The sequence below is a fragment of the Herpailurus yagouaroundi genome, unplaced genomic scaffold (genome assembly GCF_014898765.1).
Source record: "Herpailurus yagouaroundi ecotype Mexico unplaced genomic scaffold, PumYag 141, whole genome shotgun sequence".
Classification (NCBI taxonomy): Eukaryota; Metazoa; Chordata; class Mammalia; order Carnivora; family Felidae; genus Herpailurus; species Herpailurus yagouaroundi.
In genome coordinates this window covers 73,674,540-73,698,898 of record NW_024412396.1, presented here as the reverse complement: position 1 = coordinate 73,698,898, position 24,359 = coordinate 73,674,540, and the positions used below count along the sequence as shown (strand labels likewise).

At 51.1% G+C, this 24,359-nt stretch overlaps 1 protein-coding gene across 5 annotated transcripts in view; it reads right to left on the bottom strand.

The window, feature by feature from the left end:
• The window catches only part of TECPR2 (tectonin beta-propeller repeat containing 2), a 106,358-nt gene that overhangs the window by 41,457 nt on the left and 40,542 nt on the right, over window positions 1-24,359 (bottom strand). For 4 of the 5 annotated variants that reach the window (XM_040478291.1, XM_040478292.1, XM_040478289.1 and 1 more), the window contains 11 exons: window positions 21,552-21,864; window positions 19,624-19,756; window positions 16,360-16,674; window positions 14,619-15,601; window positions 12,872-13,055; window positions 9,913-10,086; window positions 7,588-7,768; window positions 6,309-6,450; window positions 3,661-3,901; window positions 2,851-2,940; window positions 1,079-1,312 (listed from right to left, as the gene is read on the bottom strand). In XM_040478291.1, the coding sequence (XP_040334225.1) occupies window positions 1,079-1,312; window positions 2,851-2,940; window positions 3,661-3,901; window positions 6,309-6,450; window positions 7,588-7,768; window positions 9,913-10,086; window positions 12,872-13,055; window positions 14,619-15,601; window positions 16,360-16,674; window positions 19,624-19,756; window positions 21,552-21,864 (2,990 nt within the window). Of the gene's footprint in view, window positions 1-140; window positions 399-1,078; window positions 1,313-2,850; window positions 2,941-3,660; window positions 3,902-6,308; window positions 6,451-7,587; window positions 7,769-9,912; window positions 10,087-12,871; window positions 13,056-14,618; window positions 15,602-16,359; window positions 16,675-19,623; window positions 19,757-21,551; window positions 21,865-24,359 lie in introns of those variants that run through there. The other variant, XM_040478293.1, reaches the window with a different exon arrangement.

The following is a 24,359-nucleotide window of genomic DNA, read 5'->3' as shown; positions in this document are numbered from 1 at the left end:
TGTAAGATATTATATATATTATATATATATTACATACATATATATATATATAATATAAATATACTTTAAGCAAACTCTAAGCCCAACGTGGGGCTTGAACTTACGACTAGGAGACAGAGTCGATGCTCTACCAACTGAGTCGGCCAGGCACTCCTCTCCTTTTTTTTTGTAATGAGTACATGTGGTTGAATTCTCAAATATTAAATGCCGGTACAATTCAAGTTTACCACCTACCAAACAAAAAACGCTGGTTGTCTGTTGACCAAGATGGGAAAGCGTATGGCGGGCGAGTGTCCCTAAGGCTCATGTGGACCTTCTGGGGGAGCAGCCTCCACCTTTAGACAAGTCTCTACTGTCAGACGAGCCACACGTGAGCTGCTGGTCGATCAAGAAGATGCCTGGAGAATAACCTAATGTTGTGGGCTCACTCTATCATCTTGCTTCTTGGAATACAAATGACTTATTTATAAACGGCATCATGCGCCCCGCAGCCCTCGAGGGGAGGCTCAAGAGAAGAGCCACAGTCAGGAGACGCACGTCATCCCCTCAGTCTGCCCGAGAAAGAAAGGACACCCGCTTGTGGGACTCTATTCTAGCTGCAGAAGAGACAGGCACACGGGCGCTGACGCAAGACCTGAAGGACACAAAGCCACGCGCCATGCTGAGTGGGAGCGCCAAGTTCTGGTGGCAAAACCCGCTCTGAGCAGGCGCTCCTTCTGGGCTCTGCAAGCACCGCAAAGCTGGAAGGGGTGAGGAGGCTCCTTGTAAAATGACGAGGCCCATTTAATCTGCACGAGGGGCTAATCAATGTCCTAAAATCCAGCAACTTACACAATGTCCTATAAGAATTCACACAAACTGAGAGGTGCCTGTGTGGCTCAGTCGGTTAAGCGTCTAACTCGATTTTGGCTCAGGTCGTGATCCCAGGGTTTGTGGCATCGAGCCCTGCGTCGGGATCTGCGCTGACAGCGTGGAGCCTGCCTGGGACTCTCTCTCTCCTTTCCCCACCTGTTTTCTGTCTCCAGTAAGTAAACATTAAAAGCCAAAGAATTCCCACAAGTTGACCACGGGGGCCTACCTAGCTGGGAAAGGTCCAGCCTCGTCCAGTGCATGCCTGTGGGGCAGCTCTTGGACAGCGTCCGGATGAACACCTGGCCGAGGCTGTCCAGGGCCCACAGGGCGTCCTGGCAGGCGGCGTAAGCCCTCATCTCGGCGTCGGGAGGCAGCTGCACCGTGGAGGGGCGGGACTGAGCGTTCTGGGCGCTGACGCTGCACAGGTCCTTGCTGCTCTGGCACAGCCACAAGGAACTTCCTGCGGAAAAGGTTCATGTTCGTCACTGGAGAAACGCACAAGGCACCCCGGCCTCTGGGCAGGCGACACCCGACAGCTCCCAGCACGGCTGCGCAGCAGGCTCGCTCTGTGTGCTTTACATCAGAGGTCACAGGCGCACCCCATGGCCAGCCAGTTAAGAGACAAGCCTGAGATGTTCTAAAGGGAGGAAAGAAAGCAGGGCTTATGAGATCTGATGAAGGCTACAAAGTGGGCTCCGTGGCTCCGACCTCGGATGTTCTGTAAGGGCTGGAGAGTCTTTGATTTGGCTGTGCCTGGCGCTCTGGAGGGAGGGACGTCAGCGATTCCTCAGAAAGACGGAACCAAAGCTCCCTTAGTCTTGTCTTGGTGGAGGGGGTGGGCGGGCAGGGAGGCTTGGGAAGCCGGAGGGCCTCCTCTCCTCCCCAGCCTCTCCTCAAAATTCACCCTCTCTTCCTCCTCACCATTTGTACAGTCCTTCAGGCTTAACAGGTTCAGTTTAAAATGCAGACAACCTCTGGGAAAGTCAGAACCTCCGTGAGAACACATTGTCTAAAACCTGTGGCCAGATAGGTTTAAGAATTCAAGTATTTTTGGGTTTTGAATACCTAAGGTGTTGGGCATGCCACAAATTTAAGTAACAGCCTCAGGGAGCCAGGCAGCCACGAAACGCAGTACTGTTCCTGCCACAGGCCTAATTGGTGGCAGAAATAAGCAGCCTCACGTCGGGTTCAGGTCAGGTTTTGTTGCCAAATGAATTTGTGCCAATCTCAGGAGAGAACCCATGCTTTTCGGAGCTTACAGATTTCAGAACCGTGGTCAGAGTGATCAGGCAAGAAAACATTTTACTGTACAGACAAGTTAGCCAAATCCTAGTGGGACTAACGGCTTGACTACCCAGCTGTCTTGTCTGGACCACAGGCCTCTCGGCATCTGCCCGTCCCGCCCCCGGGGCGATCCTAGATGGAGCCTTCTGCCACTTCCCAGCGGGGCTACCTGACTGCCTGGGCTCTCAGCTCCCTGTGCAGCTGCACTGCCTCTCCCAGCTCCAAACCCCACGCTCTGGGAGGGAGGGGCGCCCTGAGTGGAGTTGCAGGAGGTCTGCCTCTGCAGGGGAGGCCTGCCCTAACACGGCACAACTAGCCGGAGGCTGAAAACCAGGCTGAAAGAGGTTACCGGGAGGTGACGGAACACTTCCCAGGGGGAAATGGGAAGACACCCAGAGAACCCTGGTGCCCACTGGCTGCAGTGCTCTGGACCCTGCCATGTTGCTGTGGCTCTGGTGGGACACCAATTGTTTCTCTCCTTTGAAATGGTGTTTTGCCTGTGGACTCACTCGATGTCCCCACACTAGACCCTCTCTCCTGGTCAGGCCTATCCAGCTTCGGGGGCCGTGGCTCAGCCGACAAGGGATGCTTGTCCGTGAAGCCACTGTACCATCTCTGAGGCCTACCCAGCCAACGCCATTGCAGCAAGGCCATGGTCAGACCATGGCTTTCACCTTGCAACAGCCAACCCATGCACTACATTTCTCAACCAACCTTCCTTTGTGGGAGCAGTGGAAGCCAGCACAAAGGCCCATTTTGTTGCAGAAGCTGTCCCTCGGGGAACAACATTATTCCAGTAAGTGCCTAGAAGGAATACGAAGTGTGTTAAAGAAAGAAGAAAGCACACACACACCAAAGCTCTGGTTCGGGACAACTGTTTTTCAAACCTCTTACAGCTAATTCTAGAGTGCCCTTAGATTAGGAGGTCCACACCAGTGCTGTGAGGCCAGTCCCTTTTTCCTTTCTATGCTGACAAGCAGAGCCCAGTCCTGCCCAGGGTCAGCTGGGTGGGTGGGCGGGTGAGATGTGCAGAGGGAGGTGAGCTGGAAAAAATGCACAAAGCTGGGCTTCACTCACAGAAACGAAGTCCTCGTGGGTACACGTGGATTCTTAACGACACTCACAGATCTCATCAGAGCCTTCATTCCCCACAGTGAAAGAACTTTTCCTCTAGTAAATGGACTATTCTGTCTTACTGAGCACTGTAGTTTGGGTGCGCTTTTTCATTTGAATGTGAAATTATGAACATAAAAATGAGCTCCATCTGCCGTTTCTATATCATCACAGATTCCCAGTAGAAACTGATCACACACCAGCCAAATGCTGGTACCCAAGTTGCAGGAACGACAGATTAAAAAAAAAGGAAACTGATACAAAGCATAAAGAACGTCTCCGTTACAAACACTTCACACACTGGCACCAAATTATCTTCTGAAGTTGAGATCTTAAAGTTTTTGTTTCAGTGCTGGCTTTAAAGTGAAGCTGCCAATCAAGTCAACGTAAAAAGACAAGTAATTCACCCACCGATGAGATTTCCTTTAGCGACATGGAATTCGTTCTTGCCTGAGGAGATCCAGACGCCACTGTTGTTGACCCCGAGAAGGCTTGGCTGGCACTGAAGCTGCTGAGACCAAAAGGCCATGCGCAGTTTATCCGCCACCTTTTCGACAGGCACCTGGGCTGCGGTGGCCACCGAGTGCGTGGCATGGATTATGGTCTGGAATAAGCTGCACTGGTCGAACACCACGTAGTCTGTGATGCTCACCTGGAGGGGACGGAAAGACACCCCGCTCTCAGCGGTCACAAGCGCCCTCCCCCTGTGCACGGACAGTGAGGCTCGGCCCTCGTGCGGCAACACCTGACACACGTGTGCACGTGCCCACTGTGCCAGCACCGAAGCAAGGCCGGCAGGACGCTACCAGACCACCAGCTGTAGCTGATTCTGAGGGTCGGATTTAGAGGGATGGCAGAAAACGTCCCCTTCTGTTTTCTACGTTTTCATAGGATATGGACCGTCACAACAGCATGTATTACTGTTGTGATTACCTGTGACCCCCTCAGGCCCCCAAAGCCTTTTATTCTAATCAGTGAGAATGGGTGATTTTGCTTTCAAAGTTAGGTATTTCCAACAGACAACAGTGTGCGGTCCTCAGAATCACAACTCGGGTCAAACGAGGTATTGTAAGTAGGGTTACAGTCTAAACTAGGACTGTCAGTTATTACACCAGTTCAACAGCATGAGCTGGGACTGCCCTGGACGTGAAGGGCACACCCTGGTTCACGTGTGCAAGCTGCTTCTTTGACATTCCCGAAAGACACTCTCCAGGGCGCCTCTGGGGAGAGCCTCTCCCTGTTCGACAGCTCTGGTTGTGAGAAAGTTCTTTCTAAGATGGTCAAAATCTGATTCCCTGTGACTGTCATGTATACGTCTGCCCCGTCGAGCTGGATTATAGAGAATGTTGCTCCCCTACTCCTAGGGGAGTACTCCTTGTGCAGGCCACGTTCCCAGGTCACACACAATCGAGTGAAAGGGACGTCATTTATCATAGGGAACTTAATTTATAATAAACAAAACCAAACAAAAAGGGAATTACCGCAATACTTGGTACTTAAGTGTACAAATCTGCTTTTTTTTTAAATCCAGGAAAGGATGAGCCGCCGCCCTAACTGAAGTTTAAGTGAACATCAGACCACATCAGGACCCCGCGGCCCCACTTCCTACTGTCGGTAAGTGCTCCGCCGGCCCGGCTGGGTGGTCTCCATCGCAGCCCACAGAACGCTGGGCACCCAGCTCCGGGGTTCACGACGCACACTGCTGTGTGCCGGCCCAGAGAGCTCTGTTCTTCCTTGGGAGTGCACACGCCAAGGCCACGCAGCAAGTCGGTGACAGACTGCCTTAGCACCCCACACTTGCAGATAAGCAAGATGCATATTAAAAAAAAAGAAAGGTTTAGCAGCCAAACATAAAGCTGGCTCTAGAGCTACAGAGAAATCAGTCTCACGGTAATTAGAATAACTACGCTTCCAAATACCTCGTAGAGGATTCTGTCAAATTAAAGTTCTCTAAAGATAAGGTTCTCAATATTATGGTAAATGGTATCTAACTTTCTTTAGGTTATTTAAAAATGGAATTGGGTACATACATACATGAGAGACAGAGTGTGTGTGTGTGTGTGTGTGTGTGTGTGTGTGTGTGTGTGTATAACCATACAATACAGTTACAAGCATGGAGAGGATATTTTGAAATCATTTGTACGACCTCTCAGGTAGTATCTGGCATATCAAATTAGAGACATACGTACACATATACTTACTCATTAAATAGCAAACACAACTTATTTTTCACATTCTCATTCAAAAGACCTAAGCGCCACTAATGAAAGAACTACCTTCAACACAGCAAGTCTGAGGCAACAATAAAACCTGAACCTGGTTTTATTTTGCAACCCGACTGGGTGGCTCAGTCGGTTAAACGTCTGACTTCGGCTCAGGTCATGATCTCGCACTTCATGGGATCGAGTCTCATGTCGAGGTCTGTGCTGACAGCTCAGAGCCTGGATCCTATAGCTATAGTTACACTGAACGGTACCAAAGAGGAGAAGGGACAACTTCTTTGAAAATACGTTCTAGGCCGCTCTGGCTGTGACCGAGTCACGAAAAGTTAGCTTGCTTATACCCTACTATGACGCAGAGTGTTTCCTTTTCTGGGAACACGTGGGAACATTCTCCTTTCTTTGTTGAAACACTGCCTGCTTAGAAACTTGCCTTGAGAGCAAGCGGAGAGAGATGAATTCGAATTGCAGGTTGGGTTTCCAAACCCACCGTCTAGATCTTCCTAAACATCATCATTACCTAGGTCTTCCCTGGGCTTGTTTAGCACGTGAGGATAAATTGCTAAGCAACACCGAAACAAAAAAAGAAACAATAAACAAAGCCTGTAAATTTAAGCCAAGAGAGCTTTGTAAGTTATCTCCTACAACGAAAAGCCCTTGATATTTCTAATGTGCTCAAATACAGCGAAGTTTAACTCATCAAAGAGTAAAGAGTGAGTGTTCTTAATTCAGTCCAACCTTCCCAGTCTCTTTACGGAGAAGACAAGGGCTATAAACGGGGAGCAGAGCTCCCAACCCGGGGAGACACTCTGGCCAGTGGCCCTGGAGCTGAGTACCTACTTGCCACCAATGGTCGTCATCTCCCTGAGGCTTCTTGGAAATGATGCCGGTCCTGAACCACAGGTTTCCTCGGATGTCCAGGGCCCACAGAGTCTGCTGGTCCCCGAGAGTTATACAGACAGGTTCCAAAGCCTGCCTTTCACTGGGAATGGGAGAGAACACGGGAGTCAGCACCCACACTCCAAGCGCCCAGCGTGACTAGGAACGTGGCAATCAAGTGTCTCCTGGCTGGGTCTGGACCCCACCCACAAGTTCCAAGGACAGAAGGTCCAGTTTTGAGTCACATTACTGTGCAGTTATGTTGTTTAAATGTGTGACAGCTTCTGAAAGACATACTGAAGACCCGGCCTGGCAGGGATGAGAAAATACCCTACAAGAAAATGCAGGCACCTAAGGGACGCGAGGCCTGGAGCCCCACACCCTCCACTGCTCCCTCCTGCACAATCTAGCGAGCGGAGGCGCCCCCCATGTGCCAGGCTGTGCTGGGCGGCAGCAGCTGGGCACACACCGTCTCGCTGCGGGCGGTGCCCTTCTCCCTCGTATCCCTCTGGTGAAGCCCTCACCAGCTTCGAGGCTCAGCCGGGCTGCACTCCCAGTTTAGGACCATCTACGCTAACTGGCATCAGTCGGTTACGTGGCTCCCCCGGAGCAGGAGCCCTGGGAGGGGAGGGCTCGGGGCAGACCCCCTCGAGTGCCCAGCCCAGCCCGAGGGAGGCTCCCAGGAGCTACCTGCTCAAGTTTACTGGGCTGCTAGGTTCAAACCAAGGGCATCCTAGTCTCATTTTTCTAATCAGCAACACGATTTGATGGTCTGCAAATAAAATTTTGAGTGGTACAAGTAACCCAACGAATTAAAATTCAGAGACTGATTACCACGGACTAGGATGATAATAAAGAAAAACATTTGGCCCTAAACCGTCAAGACTGTAAACAGAAACCACCCGACAGCACTGGGCGGTGCCGAACAGAGACCGTCACGAGAGACTCGGGATGCTGTGATGCTCGGGGTTACACAAGAGGGCAGCAGCATTTCAAAAAACCGAGCTCTGACCCGACGCCCAGTCTGCCAGGCAGCGGCAGGCACAGGGCGTCTCCAAGGTCAGGCTGCCGACACTGGCTCCTGAGAATTCCAGAGAATGCTATCCCCGCGGAGAGCTCCAGAGAAGCAGCCTTGGCCAGGACGGGCTCACATGGGTGCCTCAAGGGGAGTCGAGCAGACAAAGAACCGAGGGTGCGACAAGCGAGCCGATGGAGAGGTCTCTGCTCTTCCTGCGGATACCTGACGATGTCACATTTCCACTGCTCCCCTTCAGGACAGAAGCTGCTCACGCCCTCCCGATACAGGAGGGCCCTCTGCTCTGTCAGCGCCCACACCACGCTGTTTCGGGCTGTGATCTGGGACAGTGGGTATGGACAGTCGACCTTCACGGCTCTGGCACAGGGGCGATCCACACTGAGACCTGCCAGGGAGACAGACAGGAAGCCCCCCAACACACAATCAGGATTTCATACCTCATTTGTATTCTGTCGCCTGCTTCTTTTCCTTTTTTCGGTATTTTGCCTGCTCTTTTGTAATAAGTACTTTGTCTTTCTAAGGGTCAGTCAACAAAAAATGGCGAAATTGTGCTTAAGTATGGCGTCTATCTGAAGTGTTTGCAGATGCGCTTTGAAAACTGAAGCGGGGGGGGGGGCGCCTGGGTGGCTCAGTCGGTTGAGTGTCCGACTTCGGCTCAGGTTATGATCTCACAGTCCATGGGTTACAGCCCCGAGTCAGGCTCTGTGCTGACAGCTTAGAGCCTGGAGCCTGTTTCTTCAGATTCTGTGTCTCCCTCTCTCTCTGCCCCTCCCCTGTTCATGCTCTGGTGCTCTCTCTATCAAAAATAAATAAACATTAAAAAAAAAAAAAAAAAAAGAAAACTGAAGGAGTAACAGCTCGGAATCCCGGCGTCCCAAAGTATCTTACGAAGTCTGGAAAGAACAAGAAGGCCCAGAGCAGGAGAGCGGCCAGAGGCTGAGCCAGGAGGCCCGGGCCCGAAGCAGCACCGCTCCCGAGGCCCGCCCATGCTTTGCGGCCATGCCCCTCAGAGCATCTGGGTGAGCGAGCTGCTGTGGCAGCCGCTGGCGACAGCGGGGGTCCGAGGCCTCCGCCCCTCCTCTGACCCTCCGCGGAGCAGCTCTGACAAGGCAGCGGCCCTCTCCCTGCTCTCACCTAGTTGGCGGGAGTGGGGGTGGGGGGGCCCTAGATGGAAGGCAAGGCCACGGCAGGGCCAGAGCTCAGGGTCCCTGACTCCCCGGCTGGGGCTCTTGCCCCCACCTCCTTGTAGCCTGTCTCACAAGCCTGGAGCCTGTCCTCAGGAGCTGGCAGAGCAGCTGGTAACTAAAAGCCCATCCTCCGTGGCGTCGGCCTGTGATGAGTTCTCGCTGCTTGAGGGTGCGCCCCGCCTAATCGCAGAAGCACCCCGTGTACCACGTCCCTGGCGGCACGTCTCGTCCTTGACCAGAAGAGTCACCTGTGGGTCTTCCTACACCACAGATACTCAGGCCAGCCTCAGGGACTAACGCGGTAGGTCTGGTCCACCACTCCCCAACCCCAGGCCACAAGCACTCCGTTCCCCACCAGGAACGAAACTCAAATGCCCTTGGAAACTGGATACGCCCTTGCCTTTCCAGAGCTCTCTGCATTTGAAGGGAGACACAGGAACTGGGATGGAGAGACCGGGACTGGCAGGTGGCCCAGAAGCTGGCCAGGCTGACCACCAGGGCTCAGGCAGCAGCTTCTCGGGGATGCTGGCCCTCCCACATGCAACAGAGAGCCACAGGTGCAAAGGCTTTCAATCTCAGAGAGTCATCCCTGGCTGACGGCTCACAGCACATTAAAACATTCTCTCCAAATCAGCAATATTAAATGGTCAGAAGACCGATCTTTACGTAAATCCACTATGGCCTCCTGACGACCAAAAAAGAGCTCCGTGCCCCATATCCTTTGCAGATGCCGGCAAATCACACTGCCTTTGGAAACTCACAGACCGTTTTGCTGACAGGACACCAACACTCACTCTTGTTACACTTGGTGTTTAATAAGCAAGTCTCCCTGTGTCTCCTGCAGCAGCTCAAGGTTCCCACAGGGCAGTTTATTAGGACGAAGTTGAACTGCTACTTTGATCAAATTCTCTCTCAGTGTTTCTTGCAGACCCACATGTGAACAAGTATACAGGAGCAGGCCTTGACCTGGCTGAAAAAAATCCAGCCATAACCTAAAGGAAAAAATGACTGTAATGTCATTTTCTTTCCCGCTAAGATTCGATATTGTAGCACATGTGACAGGCAATGCTTGGCCAGAGGAGAAAAATCTGTTTCTGTATCTCACTAATTAATCCTATTAATCTTTGCCTTAAATTTGTCCTGGGCTGAATGTGAGTCAATAGCGGGAAATTGCTAATTTATTCCAATGGCAAATACTGTCTTTCCACAAATGCTTTAATTTACATTGATTTTTAGCTCCTTAGTCATTGCGACCGTTCTAAGCATGTCCCTAACAAAGTGAAGGATGGCAGGAAGCAATTACCCCCAAACCGCCGGGCGCTGGAGCACAGCCTCCAGTTACCTGTCTGCAGGTATAGGTCTCCATTCGTCCTGATGATCCAGGCCGTGTCATCGCTCAGGGCCACAAAAACCGCCTGGGGCAGCGCTTCGTACCAGTGCCGCTTTCCCTTGATGGTCACTTTTCCACAAGCAAAAGCTCGGTTAGATTTCTGTTCAATCTTCCAGAGGAGGGCGCCTGCGGAAATACAAATGCTATTCACTATCCAGTAAATGTTGTGACTCACACAAAAAACTTCACTCTGGTTGTGTCGGGGGAGAGATTTCTAAAACCGCTCTCTCCCTTCTGCTTCTACCCCAACTGGGGAAAGGGCCCGCAGCGCCAAGGATGAGCCTTTGGCCACCGCCCACCAGCCATGTGGCTTCGGGCATCGAGTCGCCTGGCGTCCCCGTGCCTCATTTTCTCATCCATTCCTTACGGGGCTGCTAGGGAGACTGGAGGTGAGAACATATCGACGACAGGCAGAGCTGGGCAGTGGTAGTGCTGACGCGGTTACCTTAGGAGGCACAACTGGTGCCCCACCGGAGGTTGAAAAGTCCCACAGGGACACAAAGGAGGCATTTCTGGATCAGCTAAGGGGATAAGATGCACGGAAAAGAAGCACTTGAGCTGGGCTATCCTTTTTCACTCAGAAAGGGATTCTGAGACACAGAGGTGAAGAAGGCCCTTGGGTGGCTTAGTTGGTTCAATGTCCGACTTCGGTTCAGGTCGTGATCTTGTGGTTCATGGGTTGGGAGTCCCGCATTGGGATCTCTGCTGTCAGTGCAGAGCCTGCTTGAGATCCTCTGTCCCTCTCTCTTTCTCTCTCTCTCTCTCTCACACACAAACACACACACACACACACACTGGAATATTATTTGCCAATCAAAAAGAAAGAAATCTTGCCATTTGTGACAATGTGGATGGAGCTAGAATGTATTTGCTAAGCAAAATCAGTCAGAGAAAGACAAATGTATATGATTTCACGCATATATGAAACTCAAGAAACAAAACAGATGGACATAGGGGAAGGGAAGGAAAAATAAGATAAAAACAGAGAGGGAGACAGACAGTAAGAGACTCAACTACAGAGAACAAACTGAGGGTGGGGGATGGGCATTAAGGAGGACACTTGTAGGGATGAGCACTGGGTGTTACATGTAAGTGATGAATCATTCAAGTTTATTCCTGAAATACAATTGAAAGAAAAGAAAAAGAAAAGAAAAGACATGAAGAAGGGGAGGGAAGGAGGCAGGTGTTCTATGTGGATGGAGGGTGTAGCACAGGCCAGGCAGCCATGTGTAAGAAACCACCAGGGAATCAGCAGAGCACAGCCAGGCCAGACCAGAGGGTCTGACAGTAGGGTTGAGGTAAGAGCAGAAAAGCAGGACAGACGGCCGAGCCCGGAGCACACCCTGGACGCCATGGGGCTCGGTGCCCCCTGAAGGCTGCAGGGCCCCTCAGCTCAGACACTGAGCTGGTGGAGACAGAACTCTCCCTAGGTCAACAAGGGCCTGAACGTTTTGGAGACACAAAGTAGTCAACCGAATCAGGACAGGACCAAAGCTTTTAGATGGCTGGGTAGATGAACCCAGAAGTGAATGACAGAGAAAGAATGAAAACGCACAGTTATATAAGGCCCGCTAACAAAATACACTATGTCTCAGCCACTAAGGAAAAATAATTTTCAAATAAGCAAAGAGCTAAAACAAAGCAACCTTGAACAAACTAGTATTTCAAACAGTGACCTGGAAAGGGTCAAAGGAAACCCAGCTGAAAGCACACTGAAGTTACAGAGGAGGAGTCAAAGGCCACAGAGTACGTTTTGTCTGATTTCTATTCTACTGTCTGACTTCTCCTTCTCCTCCTCCTCCTCCTTTTTTTGTTTTAAATAGGCTTCATGCCCAGTGCAGCGCTCAATGTGGGGCTCCAACTCACAGCCCTGAGATCAAGACCTGAGCTGACAGGTCATTATCTCACAGTTCGTGGGTTCAGGCCCTGCTTCGGGCTCTGTGCTGACAATGCAGAGCCTGCTTGGGATTCTCCCTCTCTCTGCCTCTCCCCCGCTCATGAACACTCTCTCTCAAAATAAACAAACATAAAAAAAAAAAAAAAAAAAAAAAAAAGACCTGAACTGAAATCAAGGGTCAGACACTTAACAGACTGAGCCACCCAGGCGTCCCTCCAATGTCTGACTTCTATTCCAATGTCCCAACAATAAGTTCGTTACTATGAGGCAAATGCATAGAAATACTTCTATTCTTCTATTCTACCTACCTACCCCCCTAATAGGTGAAGTGGCCAACATTATGACAAAACAGATGAGCAAATGATTCTAGACAGGTAGGGGAAGTACAGGCTGAAAGTCTGGTCAAACCTCATTCAGGAAATGTCTGCTATGGTTCACTAAAAATGGTTAGCCTAAGTACGGCTTGTGAGAATGAACACATTTTTCTTCTACACTCAGGGAGTAGATTATTTGGCTAAAGCATACACATCGCTCATTAAAAAATAATTTCTAGGAAGGAAACCAAATGATCTGAACATATCCAACACATCCACAGGCCCACCTTCATTAGTTCAGTTGCGTTAAAGCAACAATAGGAAACAAACACATTTTATTTTTCAATCAGCCCGAAGGCTTTCATTTTTGAAACAGATTTTCTTTTTATAAGAGGTATGTTAATCTCTCAAAAATACCCCCCAAATTCAAGCTACTTGTATAGCTTATAAAAACAATTTCATGTGTCACCATTGCAATTAATAAACAAAACAAAAATTCAAACTAGACATCCATTTACTCTATTTGTTAACTGATGTCAAATGGAGTGACCCCTGTTCTGTGGGAGAAAACCCCCCAAACCTGCAGGAACGGGAGGAACGGGAGGAACGGGACGGTCTGCCGAAGGGATGGGGCCACTGCAGGGCCCACTGTGTGTGAGGCGGGCTGCAGGGGTGCCAGCAGGGAGCCGGGGAGGCCGACCTGAGGGTGAGACTGCCACCTGCTGGACGGCGTCTTCGAACTTCTGCCAGCGTAGCCCGGCGCCCGGCAGCGCGCTGCAGAACAGGCCGCCTTTGTAGTCCAGGCACCAGATGTACTTCTCGGAGACCGCCAGGCTGAGTATGCCGTAGCCGGGGCCAGAGTACCCCATCCAGCTCTCTGCAAACTGACAAGGACAGAGCCTGGTGAGTTCTGTGGCAGAGGACAGAGCTGTGCTGTCATGCTCTCATCAGCAGGCCAAGCATGCAGGGCGTCCTTCAGCTCGCAGAGCCGAGGAGCTCCGAGAAGACAGGCGGGGACCCGCTGTCTTTGGGCTGTGCTCGAAGAGAAGCAAGCGCTCTGAAATGGGAGTTGCCGTCCCCTACTGGGACCCCACAGCATCCCGGGCTAACACCGTGTCATCCGAGAACACCTTCCTAATGCGGTGCTTTGTGCACAGGCATACCGTGCTTTATACAACGTGCGTGCAAATTGCTATTTCGTGCCTCCGATCCTTGCAGATATGCTACCTAGTGTTTTAAATACGGTCCCCATCACTGGACATGGGGCACACCGTGTGGCTGATGGAAATCTGGCCAAGATGCTCAGCCTGGCAGAATTTTGTAGACCAATAGTTTGGCTGCTTGGATTCTTTTTAAAAATCAAAGCTAAATGAAGTCGTTGTAATTTGACAGTTTTCTGAAACTGCAGAAGAAATCAATGTACCTGCACAATCACTTGAATATGCAAGTCAACTGCTTCACAGAGAATGGCGCCCGACCCTTGCCAATCTGGCCCTGCGCCCTGTGACAAGTCTTTCTCAACCTCCTCCCCAACGTGCCACAAAATTTCTGGGCTTTTCCAGCTACTGGGATGGGGGGAAGACTGTCAGCAGGTGGGAGAGAAGTCTTTCGAGTGCCAGGTTCCCGATCACCCAGGGGAGGGCTTTTCTAGAGTTCTGGCCTAGAATCCCAACAGCCTGCCCTCCCAGGACGTCGTCTGCCTGGCTGGCGCCTCACAGCTTCCCAGAGCCCCGCCCTGTGCTCTCCTCCATCGGCCCAGAGTCTTGCTCAGCTGAGACGATCGGCATGTATGTCTGCCTCCTCAAGACTCTGAGATCCCAACTGGCCGTCCGCGTGCCGCGGCGCCTGCAGCCGAGGGCTCTCAAGAGGGGGTGGGTGCAGGCGGGACCGAGGGGAAGGTCTAACCTCTCGGCATTGGTCTCAAAGCAAGCAAGCGGGACATTTCATTCTGAAGGTGGGACGGCACAGAGGCTGGGAGACGGTCCCGGGGCCAGCCCTGCGCTCCACTTGCTATGGGACCTGTGCAAGCCGTTTAACCGAGTTGCGGTTCCCTCCACTGTAAAACGGGGACCACGGCAGCGCCAACTTCACAGCTTGTTTTGTTTTGAGAGTAAATGAGGTGGACTCATAAAGTGCTTAACGGTGCCCAGCAGGCGGCGAGAGCTGCCCAAACGATACACATAGCGGCATCGAGGGAATCCAGTGGTACATCTGGGGAAAGCACACCTAAGTTCACACTCATAATCTGTGCCTCACAACTACTCAGCAGGGAAAGTCACAATACGCGGTTAGTTTTGAAACCAAATACATTGAATAGGAATCGTCTGCTAAGAAAAGCAAGCACTTTAAAGAAATCTCCTTATGTAGGATGACCGAGAGTCCCCCTCCTTAACCGCGTGCGTCGTCGGGTGGACCCACAGGAAACTGGCCACCACAAACCCACATACCTGATCTGACTTTAGCAGCCCGGTGTCTTCTGTGCCGGGCTGGCTCAGGTCCTGCAGGGAGCGACTACCCCCGAGCTCAGTCACGCTCGTCTCCGAAGAAGATGAAGGCAACCCTTGGGCATAGATGTCCTCCTCGTCGCTGGACGTTAACACCTGGTCCCGGGAAGGCTGCTCCACCGGCGGCTCACGGGTGCGAGTCGCCAAGGCAGAGACCGGGGGAGTCCGCCGTCCTCCCGCACTCCCCAGGTCACATTCCGAGGCCGCCATTTCCTTTAGGCCTGTGTCACTGTCAGTGACAGCGTGCCAGGGAGATGAGCCGAGGTGGCCGGGGGCCTCCACGTGCGTTAGGAAGCCCTGCCCCTTGCCGGGCCCCTCGGCACTGCCTTCGCCAACTCTGGTCCCCGGCAGCCGCTGCTCCGCCTGGGGGGCCCAGCTGAGGCTTGAAGGCACCGGGGGTGAGTCTAGGAAGGGGGCTTCAGAAAAAGTGCTTTGGGGGTCATCGGGCTCCATGTCCCCTGCTTCCCGGGCCTGTTCTCGCCAGGGTGACTGTCTGCTATTCAGTCCCTCGTCTGCGGGGCAAGGCTCCTCTCTGAGGTCGGTAACATCACTGCCTTCCACAGCCTCTCTCAGCTCCAAGAGTGAAGTCCACACTCCCCTGTGTGGCTCCGTCTCGCCTGCATGGTTCCATCGTGGGCTTTCAGGTCTACTGTCACGCCCTTCATTCAGTACGTCAGGGGCAGGCTCAGGCACCTCCAGGACACTGAACGCTTCGGGGTCATTATTCTCCTGCAGGACACCATTCACCTCTCCGCTGAGGTTACTCTCCCGGTCAGGAGACTCTGTGCTCGAGCGATCCACGATGCTGCCCAAACTTGAGGTCATGGACAGCAGGTCTGTGCTCAAGGACTGGGGACTGTCACCCGGAAACTCACAGCAGGGAGTTGACTCAAGGGAACTGTGGCAGGCACTCCGGCTTCCACCTTCTAATTTAAAATAAGAACGTTTAAGATGACAGATGACTCTGCATAAACGGTAAGAGACTAAAAAACAAAATTTTGGCTCAAGAAGAAATGCATCTTAAACGACGGATACCTAAGTGAAGTATGAATTATCCTAACGCAGAGGTGTTTTAAAGGGACGCAACTGTCAGACAGGCTGATGGGCTCTTAAGAAATGTTAAGGGGAAAAAACAAAGGAACAGATGGACTGCAGATCAACTGTTTAAAATGATTAAAACACTCAGCAGTCCGATACCTGTCCTTCGACACTGCAGTATCTGTAGCTACGGAGGCCTAACAGGAACCAAGGAGCACAGAGTTAAACGAGTTCTCTGTTAGATCGCACGTCTGTAACACAGCCAACCCCGAATGCAGTGATCCCTCTGCCTCCATGACTTTCCTTCCACCCGGGTTCACAGACTCTGGTCTAACACATGGTATATGTAGATAGATCCAAATTTTTACCTGAATATTGAGAAGTGGAACCCCAGGGCCAGCAAGCCGGGTGGTAAGTACGCAGGTGCACGTTATAGGATTTAAACATTGCGGAAGCGCTTTAGTGTGCGTGGCGCTCTTTTGCAACTTATGAAATACTTCACGGCAAAGCCCCTCCACAGAGGGGGACACGTGATGGCCGCAGACCCTCCCTGCCTCCCCTCACCCGAGTGGGCAGGCGCTCGCTCCGTGAGGGCAGCACCCTCTACGTGAGCAGGAGTCAGTGCGTGCGGTGCCACAGGCCGTACCTGACTTCTTCTTCCTCTTCTTTCTCACTTTCAGCGGCTTCACCACGAGCTCCTGCTCAAACTCTTCTGAGCTGATCACGCTGAATCTCTGTGAGGCGGGCTGGCCACCCCTCCCCGGCTCTGGCGCCGCCTGGAGCCCGGAGCCACTGTCGGTGGAGTTGAGAGAACTGCTCCTGCTCCGTGGCTCGCTGGCCACGGAGCTGGCCACGGAAGAGCCCCTGAGCCTCGTCTCAGAAACCGTGGCCACCGACGGCTTCTCCGCGCGCTGCCCGGACGCCTGCTCTGCGCACCCGGACGTCTCCAGGCTGTCTCGCGCTGGGAAAGGAGGGGTGGGGTTTACTACCGGTTACAAGAAAGTCGACGTGCTCTCATTCAGGTCTGCTAACCCTGCTGAACACCAGCCTGCCGAAGTCAGAGAAACTAACGAAACTAAAAGAATCGCACAGAAGATTCCAACAAACGGTTCTGGGCTCCAGGAAGCGCACGTACCCAGATCAGGAAAAGGGTTCCCCACAGCTGCCTTTTGTAAATACCCAAGAGTCCGGGAACGCCACTAAGTATACAGCATTCCTCACATCAGCTCACAAAGAATTTATAAAGAAGAGAAATGGGCTTAGTGATGTCCCATACTGAGACCACGCCCTAATATACTACTACTCCAGAGGCACTTGAAAAACACACGTGTACCTCTAATCCTGTTTCTTAACCAACTGAGCCACCCGGGTGCCCTCCTCTAATCCTATTTCTTGAAATTCAAGGAGTGAAGGTGATTTCCTGCTAGCACCAAGTCAGGATGGAGAAGTATGTTAACAAGGCAGCGTCCACAGCAAGCAGAGAGCAGCATCCTTCTCAACACGACGCCAGAGTCACTGTGGCCAGAAGGGTTCCAGCCACACGACTAGGGACCACTTTACCCGTTCAGCCACCTGTTTGTGACCGAGTACGCACGATGTGCCCGACGCCGTCCTGGGGCCATCGGCCAGACAGACGGGAATCCCCGTCCTCTTGTGAGGGTCGTCGGGGGCAGACTGTCGGCTGTGGCGTGCACGCTGGGGGCTGACAGGGAGGGTTCTGCTCTGCGTGAAGCCCGGGCAGGGAAGCGACTTGTCAAAGAGCACGCAGGTTGATGGCAGGTGTGGGTCCAGAGCTCCCCTGTCAATACAGCGGCCACTGCCACATGCAGCTATTTCCCGTCAAAGCCAAATAAAATTTGAAATTCTGTGGCACTCACGTGTGGGCAGCGGCCACCCACCGGTCAGCGCAGATACAGACCATGTTCATGGCTGTGAGAGAGTCCTGCCGGAAGGCAGTGGTCTAGAGCTTACTTGTCCCCAGGGGCCACGCTGCCCTTGACGACACTGACGCCGGCAGCTCAGAAACTCAAAAGTCAGAACTTACACTCTTTCCGCGACTAGAATTTGGAGTATTTATGCCGACTCACCCTCTGACTTAAGAGGTAATTCACTTGCCGCCCCAGCCCCACCCGGCCATCTCTTAAGAGATGGTTAATTTGGGGCCAAGACAGCCCTTATGACACTCATCTTTTCGAGAGGTAAAGATGTGGCTAATGAGACACCATTTGGTACAATTTCCTACTCGCTACAGTTTGCACTCTAAACATTACGAAAAGAGATGAGGCTGGAGTAAGGCTTCAGGCAGGCCTGCCAGCACGGGGTCCAGTGGCCTGCCCCCCGGGGCTCCTCTTCCCCCCCCCTTGCTCCGCTCTGGAAGGCCTGGGGTTTGTGACCCGCCCACCCGCTTCGGTCCAGGACCTCCACTCCCTCGCTTGCAGGGACTCAGATGCGAGCTCATGCTGGCGAGAGAAGTAACAGCAAAGATGCCCCTGAGGCCAGGACACCGCAAGGCCGTGGCTACAGCAAAGGGGCCCCATTTCTGACCAGCGCGGCAAGGCAGGAGGAAGAGGAGAAATGCTGGCAGAAGCAGAAATCAGAAGACATGCTGATTGGCTTGGGGCTTGTCACTTACCCCCCTAGTCCTTGGTTTTCTAATCTGTGAAATGGGGACACCACGAATCAACAAATACTCAGGGTCTTCTTTCTACGTGCCATGTGCTGTGTAGGCCCCCAAAGCGGACTCACAAGATCCTTGCAACCAAAAAGTTTACTATTTTGTGGGGTAAGGTACACAGTAAGTGAACGGCTCCATGGTCAGAAGGGCAGCAGGGAGCTCCCTGGGCACTCAAGTGAAGACAGGGCTGACTTAACTGAAGCACTCGGGGAAAGTTTCAAAAATGCAGGAATCCCTGACCCGGGTCTTCAATAAGGAGTGGGGAGAGAGCAGGGAGCACCATCCTGCCAGAAGCAGGCCACGTCCTAGAGAGCCACACACCTAGCGTTCGGGCCTGCTAAGTGCCCGGGTGAGCGGGAGAGGGCAAGTGCTCGGAGAGGGCTGGCAGCTGGAGGACGGGGTGCCCTGCAGGCCACCTCATCAACGGTGGCCACAGGAGTGCGGGGAGCAAGGAGGGGATGAGGCCGCTCCAACCCCGGGGAGGAAGGGGGCCTGGCTGGGGAGGGGGAGCTGCATCTTCCTAAGTCCCAGTCTCCTCGTCTATGAAACCAGTACCTTCCATTTAAGGTTGTTCTCAGGACCTTGTAAGGCCAGGAATGCCGTGTGCTTAGCGGTCTCTGGAACACAGGGAGAACAAGGCGAGTGACAGAGACAGGACAAGGACAGGGAGGAGAGTGGAGTGGAGGGACTGGGGGGGGGGGGCCCACACCACTGTCGTCACCGTCAGGAACAAGCCTGCTGATGAGCCCCAAACCACCGAAGTGTGCGTGAGAACGTGTGTGACAATTCACTCGTTAGAACCTGGGCTTGTATGAATTACAGAAAAAGGTCAAAAGCAGAGAGAATAATCAATGCGATAAGAAGAACTGTGTTAAGGGCAAAGGATATGTCCCAGATAGCAGATTTAAATGTTCTAAAATCTTGGCAAATCTCTATCTTCTGAAGTACTAATCCCACACGCCGTCCAAACACCAGAGAGCAGTCGTGTGGGTGCTGTGCTCTCCCTCCTCGCCCAACCTCCCACCCTCCAGACCCACGGAGCCACTCTACCAAACGGGAGGCTGTGTGACGGGAGCCTTGAAATAGGTAAGCTTCAAGAAAAGTCTCATAAACCGTATTTTAAGAAGCACAGGAAACCCTCCAAATACCTGTTTAGAAAAAGCGAAGTGATGGGAGGGTTTGTAAATTGTAAACTACAATTACGTACACACAGTACATTTTATGACAAATACAAACCTATTGATGCCAGTCCTTCAGGTCTGCTTGAAATTCTTATAATGTTCCTATCTCCCTTTAAGAAAAATATTTCATTTTCTGTGCAGGAAACAGACACGATATCACCAGATCCTTCCAAACCAGCAATTGTAGCCTGTCCAAAAAAGGAAAGAAAAGAAAAGAAAATCACACAACCAGGCAACAGTAATAGCTGAAAACACACAAACATGTGCAGGAGTCCTACAAAGTCAAATGACAACTGTGCTTTGTTATGGCCACTTTCTGAAACTTCTGAAGAGTAATTCGAAGCAGGGGCCCCTGGCTGGCTCTGTCAGGGGAGCTCAGGACTCTGGGTCTCAGGGTGGTAAGTTCAAACCCCACGTTGGGTGTAGAGATTAAATTAAAAAAGAGTAATTCAGGGGCGCCTGGGTGGCTCAGTCGGTTAAGCGTCCGACTTCAGCTCAGGTCACGATCTCACGGTCCGTGGGTTCGAGCCCCGCGTCGGGCTCTGGGCTGATGGCTCAGAGCCTGGAGCCTGTTTCCGATTCTGTGCCTCCCTTTCTCTCTGCCCCTCCCCCGTTCATGCTCTGTCTCTCTCTGTCTCAAAAATAAATAAACGTTAAAAAAAATTAAAAAAAAAAAAAAGAGTAATTCAGAGCCAAAGTAGGTAATATCTGACAGGTACGTGACCGTCACCTTGCCGGTAAACTCACGAGACCGAGCGGGTTGTCTGCCTCACCTCTCAGCCACTCGGAACCTCGTCCCACCTGCGCCCGACCCCCTTGGACGTGGAGCTCAGCCTCCTTGGCTGGACCTGCCCGTCAGCCTCCCACAACTGCCCTGGGCTGTGGTACAGGTGCCCCAAGTGGAACGGGCCAGTCCAAACCCCAGCCTTGTTCCTCCATGACGCCATGGCCTCTGCTCAGACTCCTTTCCTGACTCTTGTTCCCTGGGAGAGTTCCAACCCGATTCAGACACCGCCTCCTTGGGTAATGGACCCCGGCGAGCTCAGCCTCAGTGGCCCTGCCCTGCCCAGGACTCATCACAGCTCACAGCACTCTGGACAAATGTCCACGGGCACGTCGCTCCTGGGCTGCAGTGATGAGCTGCCTGGGCTAGGCCCCTACTGTGTGTGCTCCTGTGGGAGAGACTCATGTGCACTGCACTTCACAGCTCTGGACGAACGGGGGTGGGGAGAGGCCCTGATGCCACCTGGGATGTCCAGAGCCTGCAACAAGTTTTAAAAATTCTCTTTTCAGCCAACAATACAAACAAGAGGCCATTCAGTGTAGAGAGAAAAGCGTCTAAATTCTTTGTTAATTTTTAATAACCCTGAGGAATAGCTAAAAACGTGCCCTTAGTTTGAAAGACTCTGACGGCAGCCATAACGCACACACGGACAGACCCTTTGTCTCCGTTTCTCTACGTCTAAAATGAAGTTAATTGCACCTGTTGGAAAAAGCACTGGGGGTGAGGGCTCAGAAGAAAGGAACTGATGTGTAATCACCAAACGTTCTGACCCCACTAACTACCAAGTGTGTATCAAGTTCCTAGAGTACCCAGAGAAAAAAGAAAACTGAAGTTGTCTGTACGTGAAGAATACAAAAATGCCTTTCAAAGTGCTCCTTAGGAAGAGAAACCAGCTCAGGGCAAAAAGGCAGCTTGGTGGCCCCAACCCAACTAACTCTGCCCTCAAGTTCCAGGTGAGGAAGTTCCAGGTAGGGCAGACGAGACTCCTGCTTAGAGGCAGAACAGCTAGAAGGTTCTACCAGAACCAAACATTTCTTCAAATCTACAAAATAATCAGACCATCACTTGATTTCCTTAACTGACTCAATGGAAAAAAGTAAAGCATTAGGATCAATATTGTTCCTTCTATCATCCTGAGAGACAGTCTGTGGATGAACATCCTACAGACACCAAAGCTGTGGTGCGATCACGTCACTCACCTGGTTGACAGTGTCTAGAAGATAAATGCTATATTCATTCCAACTCAACACCCAGCCTTCTTGGAAGAAACATGAAACGAGCCCCAGGTGCTTCTCAGGTAAGCTGCAACTTCCCCTGTTGGAGGATTCCAGACGCGGGTACAGTTCGAAAGGCTTGACTCCTCCGGCAAAGACATCTTTTAAGATAAACGTGGCTTGAACAGTCCCATGGATGTCCGCCTTCCAGAGCCGGAGCCCAGGCCGTGACGCATACAAAGTCAGATCACTTTGCTTACAGAGCCCTGGTATAAAACAAGCTCCAAATTTCCCAGTGCTGATATTACAAGAAAAAAAAACAAACAGAAAAAAAACAAATATGAACTGATTTAAAGCCATGGTTGTCAACCCTTGATATCAACTGTAATAAGAATTTTTTGGCTAAGCCCAAACAAGATTAATGTCTTTTCAGAACCTCTTCTGTGTTTTTTTGTTGTTGTTGTTGTTTTTGTTTTGTTGTTGTTAATGGAACCATACTGTCATCTCTGCCCACAGAGGACAAGGTCTCTGTATCATACTTCCTGCAACCCCCTCAGAACTGTGTACCCAGTACTGTTAAGCCAGTATCCCGATTCATGGCGACTATTATGGTGCCAGGCCCCAGGCTCTGTCTCCAGCCTCTGGCTCAATCTTCACCACGGCCCCGTGTGGCGAACAGTACAGCTCCTGTGTCCGAGAAAAGGAAACTGAAGCAGATGCGGACAAATCCAGGTCTGGCTATCCTCCCCCTGTTCGGAAATTCTGTTCCTTTTAACGTCTGATTGCTGTACTCACTCCCACATCCCAATGAATGAGCATCACACCTACAACTGAGTCTAAACCCATCATAGGAACCTGCTTCTCTTCTGGTCCCCAGGCGTGGTATTTTTTCTCTATTTTTAAAATTATGGGGGCACCTGGGTGGCTCAGTTGGTGAAGCATCCAACTTTGGCTCAGGTCATGATCTCACAGCTCGTGGGTTCGAGCCCACATCAGGCCCTGTGCTGACAGCCCAGAGCCTGGAGCCTGTTTTGGATCCTGTGTCTCCTTCTCCCCCTGCCCCTTCCCCACTCATGCTCTGTCTCTGTCTCTCTCTCAAAAATAAATAAACATTAAAAAAACTTTTTTAATTATGAAATACCTAACACAAAAGAATGTATGCTTTATATATGTTTTATCGTATATACCATATATATAAATTATATATATATATACACTATATTACATATATGTATTTATAGGTACATAAGAGTTATGAAGTCTAATAAATGAAGTGCACACCTGGGAATTTATCCCTCAACTTCAGAAATAAATCATCAGCGACACTGTTGATGTTCTCTCAAGTTCCTAAAAAAGTTCCTGCCCCTCTGTACCCCAGGTATGACCACTAGACTGAATTTTGTGTTTATTATTCCCTTACTTTTACTGACAGTTTAACCACATACCTATGTATTCCTAAACACTATGAAATTTACAATTTCATTTGTATAAAAAAAGTATGATGCCATTTGTATACTTTTGCAACTTGCTTTTTTTTTAAGTTTACTTATTTATTTTGAAACAGAGAGAGAGAGAGGGCACACATGAGTAGAAGAGGGGCAGAGAGAAGGAGAGAGACAATCCCAAGCTGGTTCTGTGCTGTCAGCACAGAGCCCCACGTGGGGCTCAATCACACAACCTGGGATCATGATCTGAGCCGAAATCACGAGGTGGATGCTCAACCGACTGAGCCACCCAGGAGCCCCTTAACATTATATTTTTAAGGTTTATCTTTACTGATAAAAAAGCTACACCTCATTCATTCTGACTGCTACACAGTAGTCCGCAAGTTATTTATTCACTTTCTTGCTGATGAGCATTTGCATTATTTCTACATTTTTATTTTTTTTTTTAATTTTTTTTCAACGTTTATTTATTTTTGGGACAGAGAGAGACAGAGCATGAACGGGGGAGGGGCAGAGAGAGAGGGAGACAGAATCGGAAACAGGCTCCAGGCTCTGAGCCATCAGCCCAGAGCCCGACGCGGGGCTCGAACTCACGGACTGCGAGATCGTGACCTGGCTGAAGTCGGACGCTTAACCGACTGCGCCACCCAGGCGCCCCTCTACATTTTTATTTTAAACAGTATTGCCCTGAGCATTTTCGCACAGACCTCCTAGTGCACAGGTATAAGAGTCTGTCAAGGACCTTTCAGAGATGGAACCACTGCTCTGTTGGGTAACTGCTGGGTTTCTGGATAAGAACAAATTCAGGTTTGGAAGACAATTTCAAACTTTTTTCAACGTGATTACACCAACCTATGTTTCCACCAGTAATCCTGAAGTTCTTTTTTTTTTTTTTTTTTAAAGATCCTATTATTTAAGTAATCTCTATACTGAACGTGCGGCTCAAACTCACAACCCTGGGATCAAGAGTTAGACGCTTCCCTAACTGGGCCACCCAGGCACCCCTCTGAGTTCTCACTGTCCCTCGACTTTGCCTGATCTCAGGCTCCTGCCAGACCTGAAAGTTTAAGAGTTTCAGTCCAGGGGCGCTGCGTGGCTCAGTCAGTTGAGTGTCCAACTCCTGATTTTGGCTCAGGTCATGATCCCAGGGTTGTGAGGTTGAGCTCTGTGTCAGGCTCTGTGCTGACCATGGAGTGTGCTTGGGATTCTGTCTCCCTCCCTTTGCCCCTCTCCCCCACTCATTCTCTCTCTCTCTCTCTCTCTCTCTCTCTAAAAGAAATAACAAATTTAAAAAAAGTTTCAGGGGCGCCTGGGTGGCTCAGTCGGTTAAGCGTCCAACTTCGGCTCA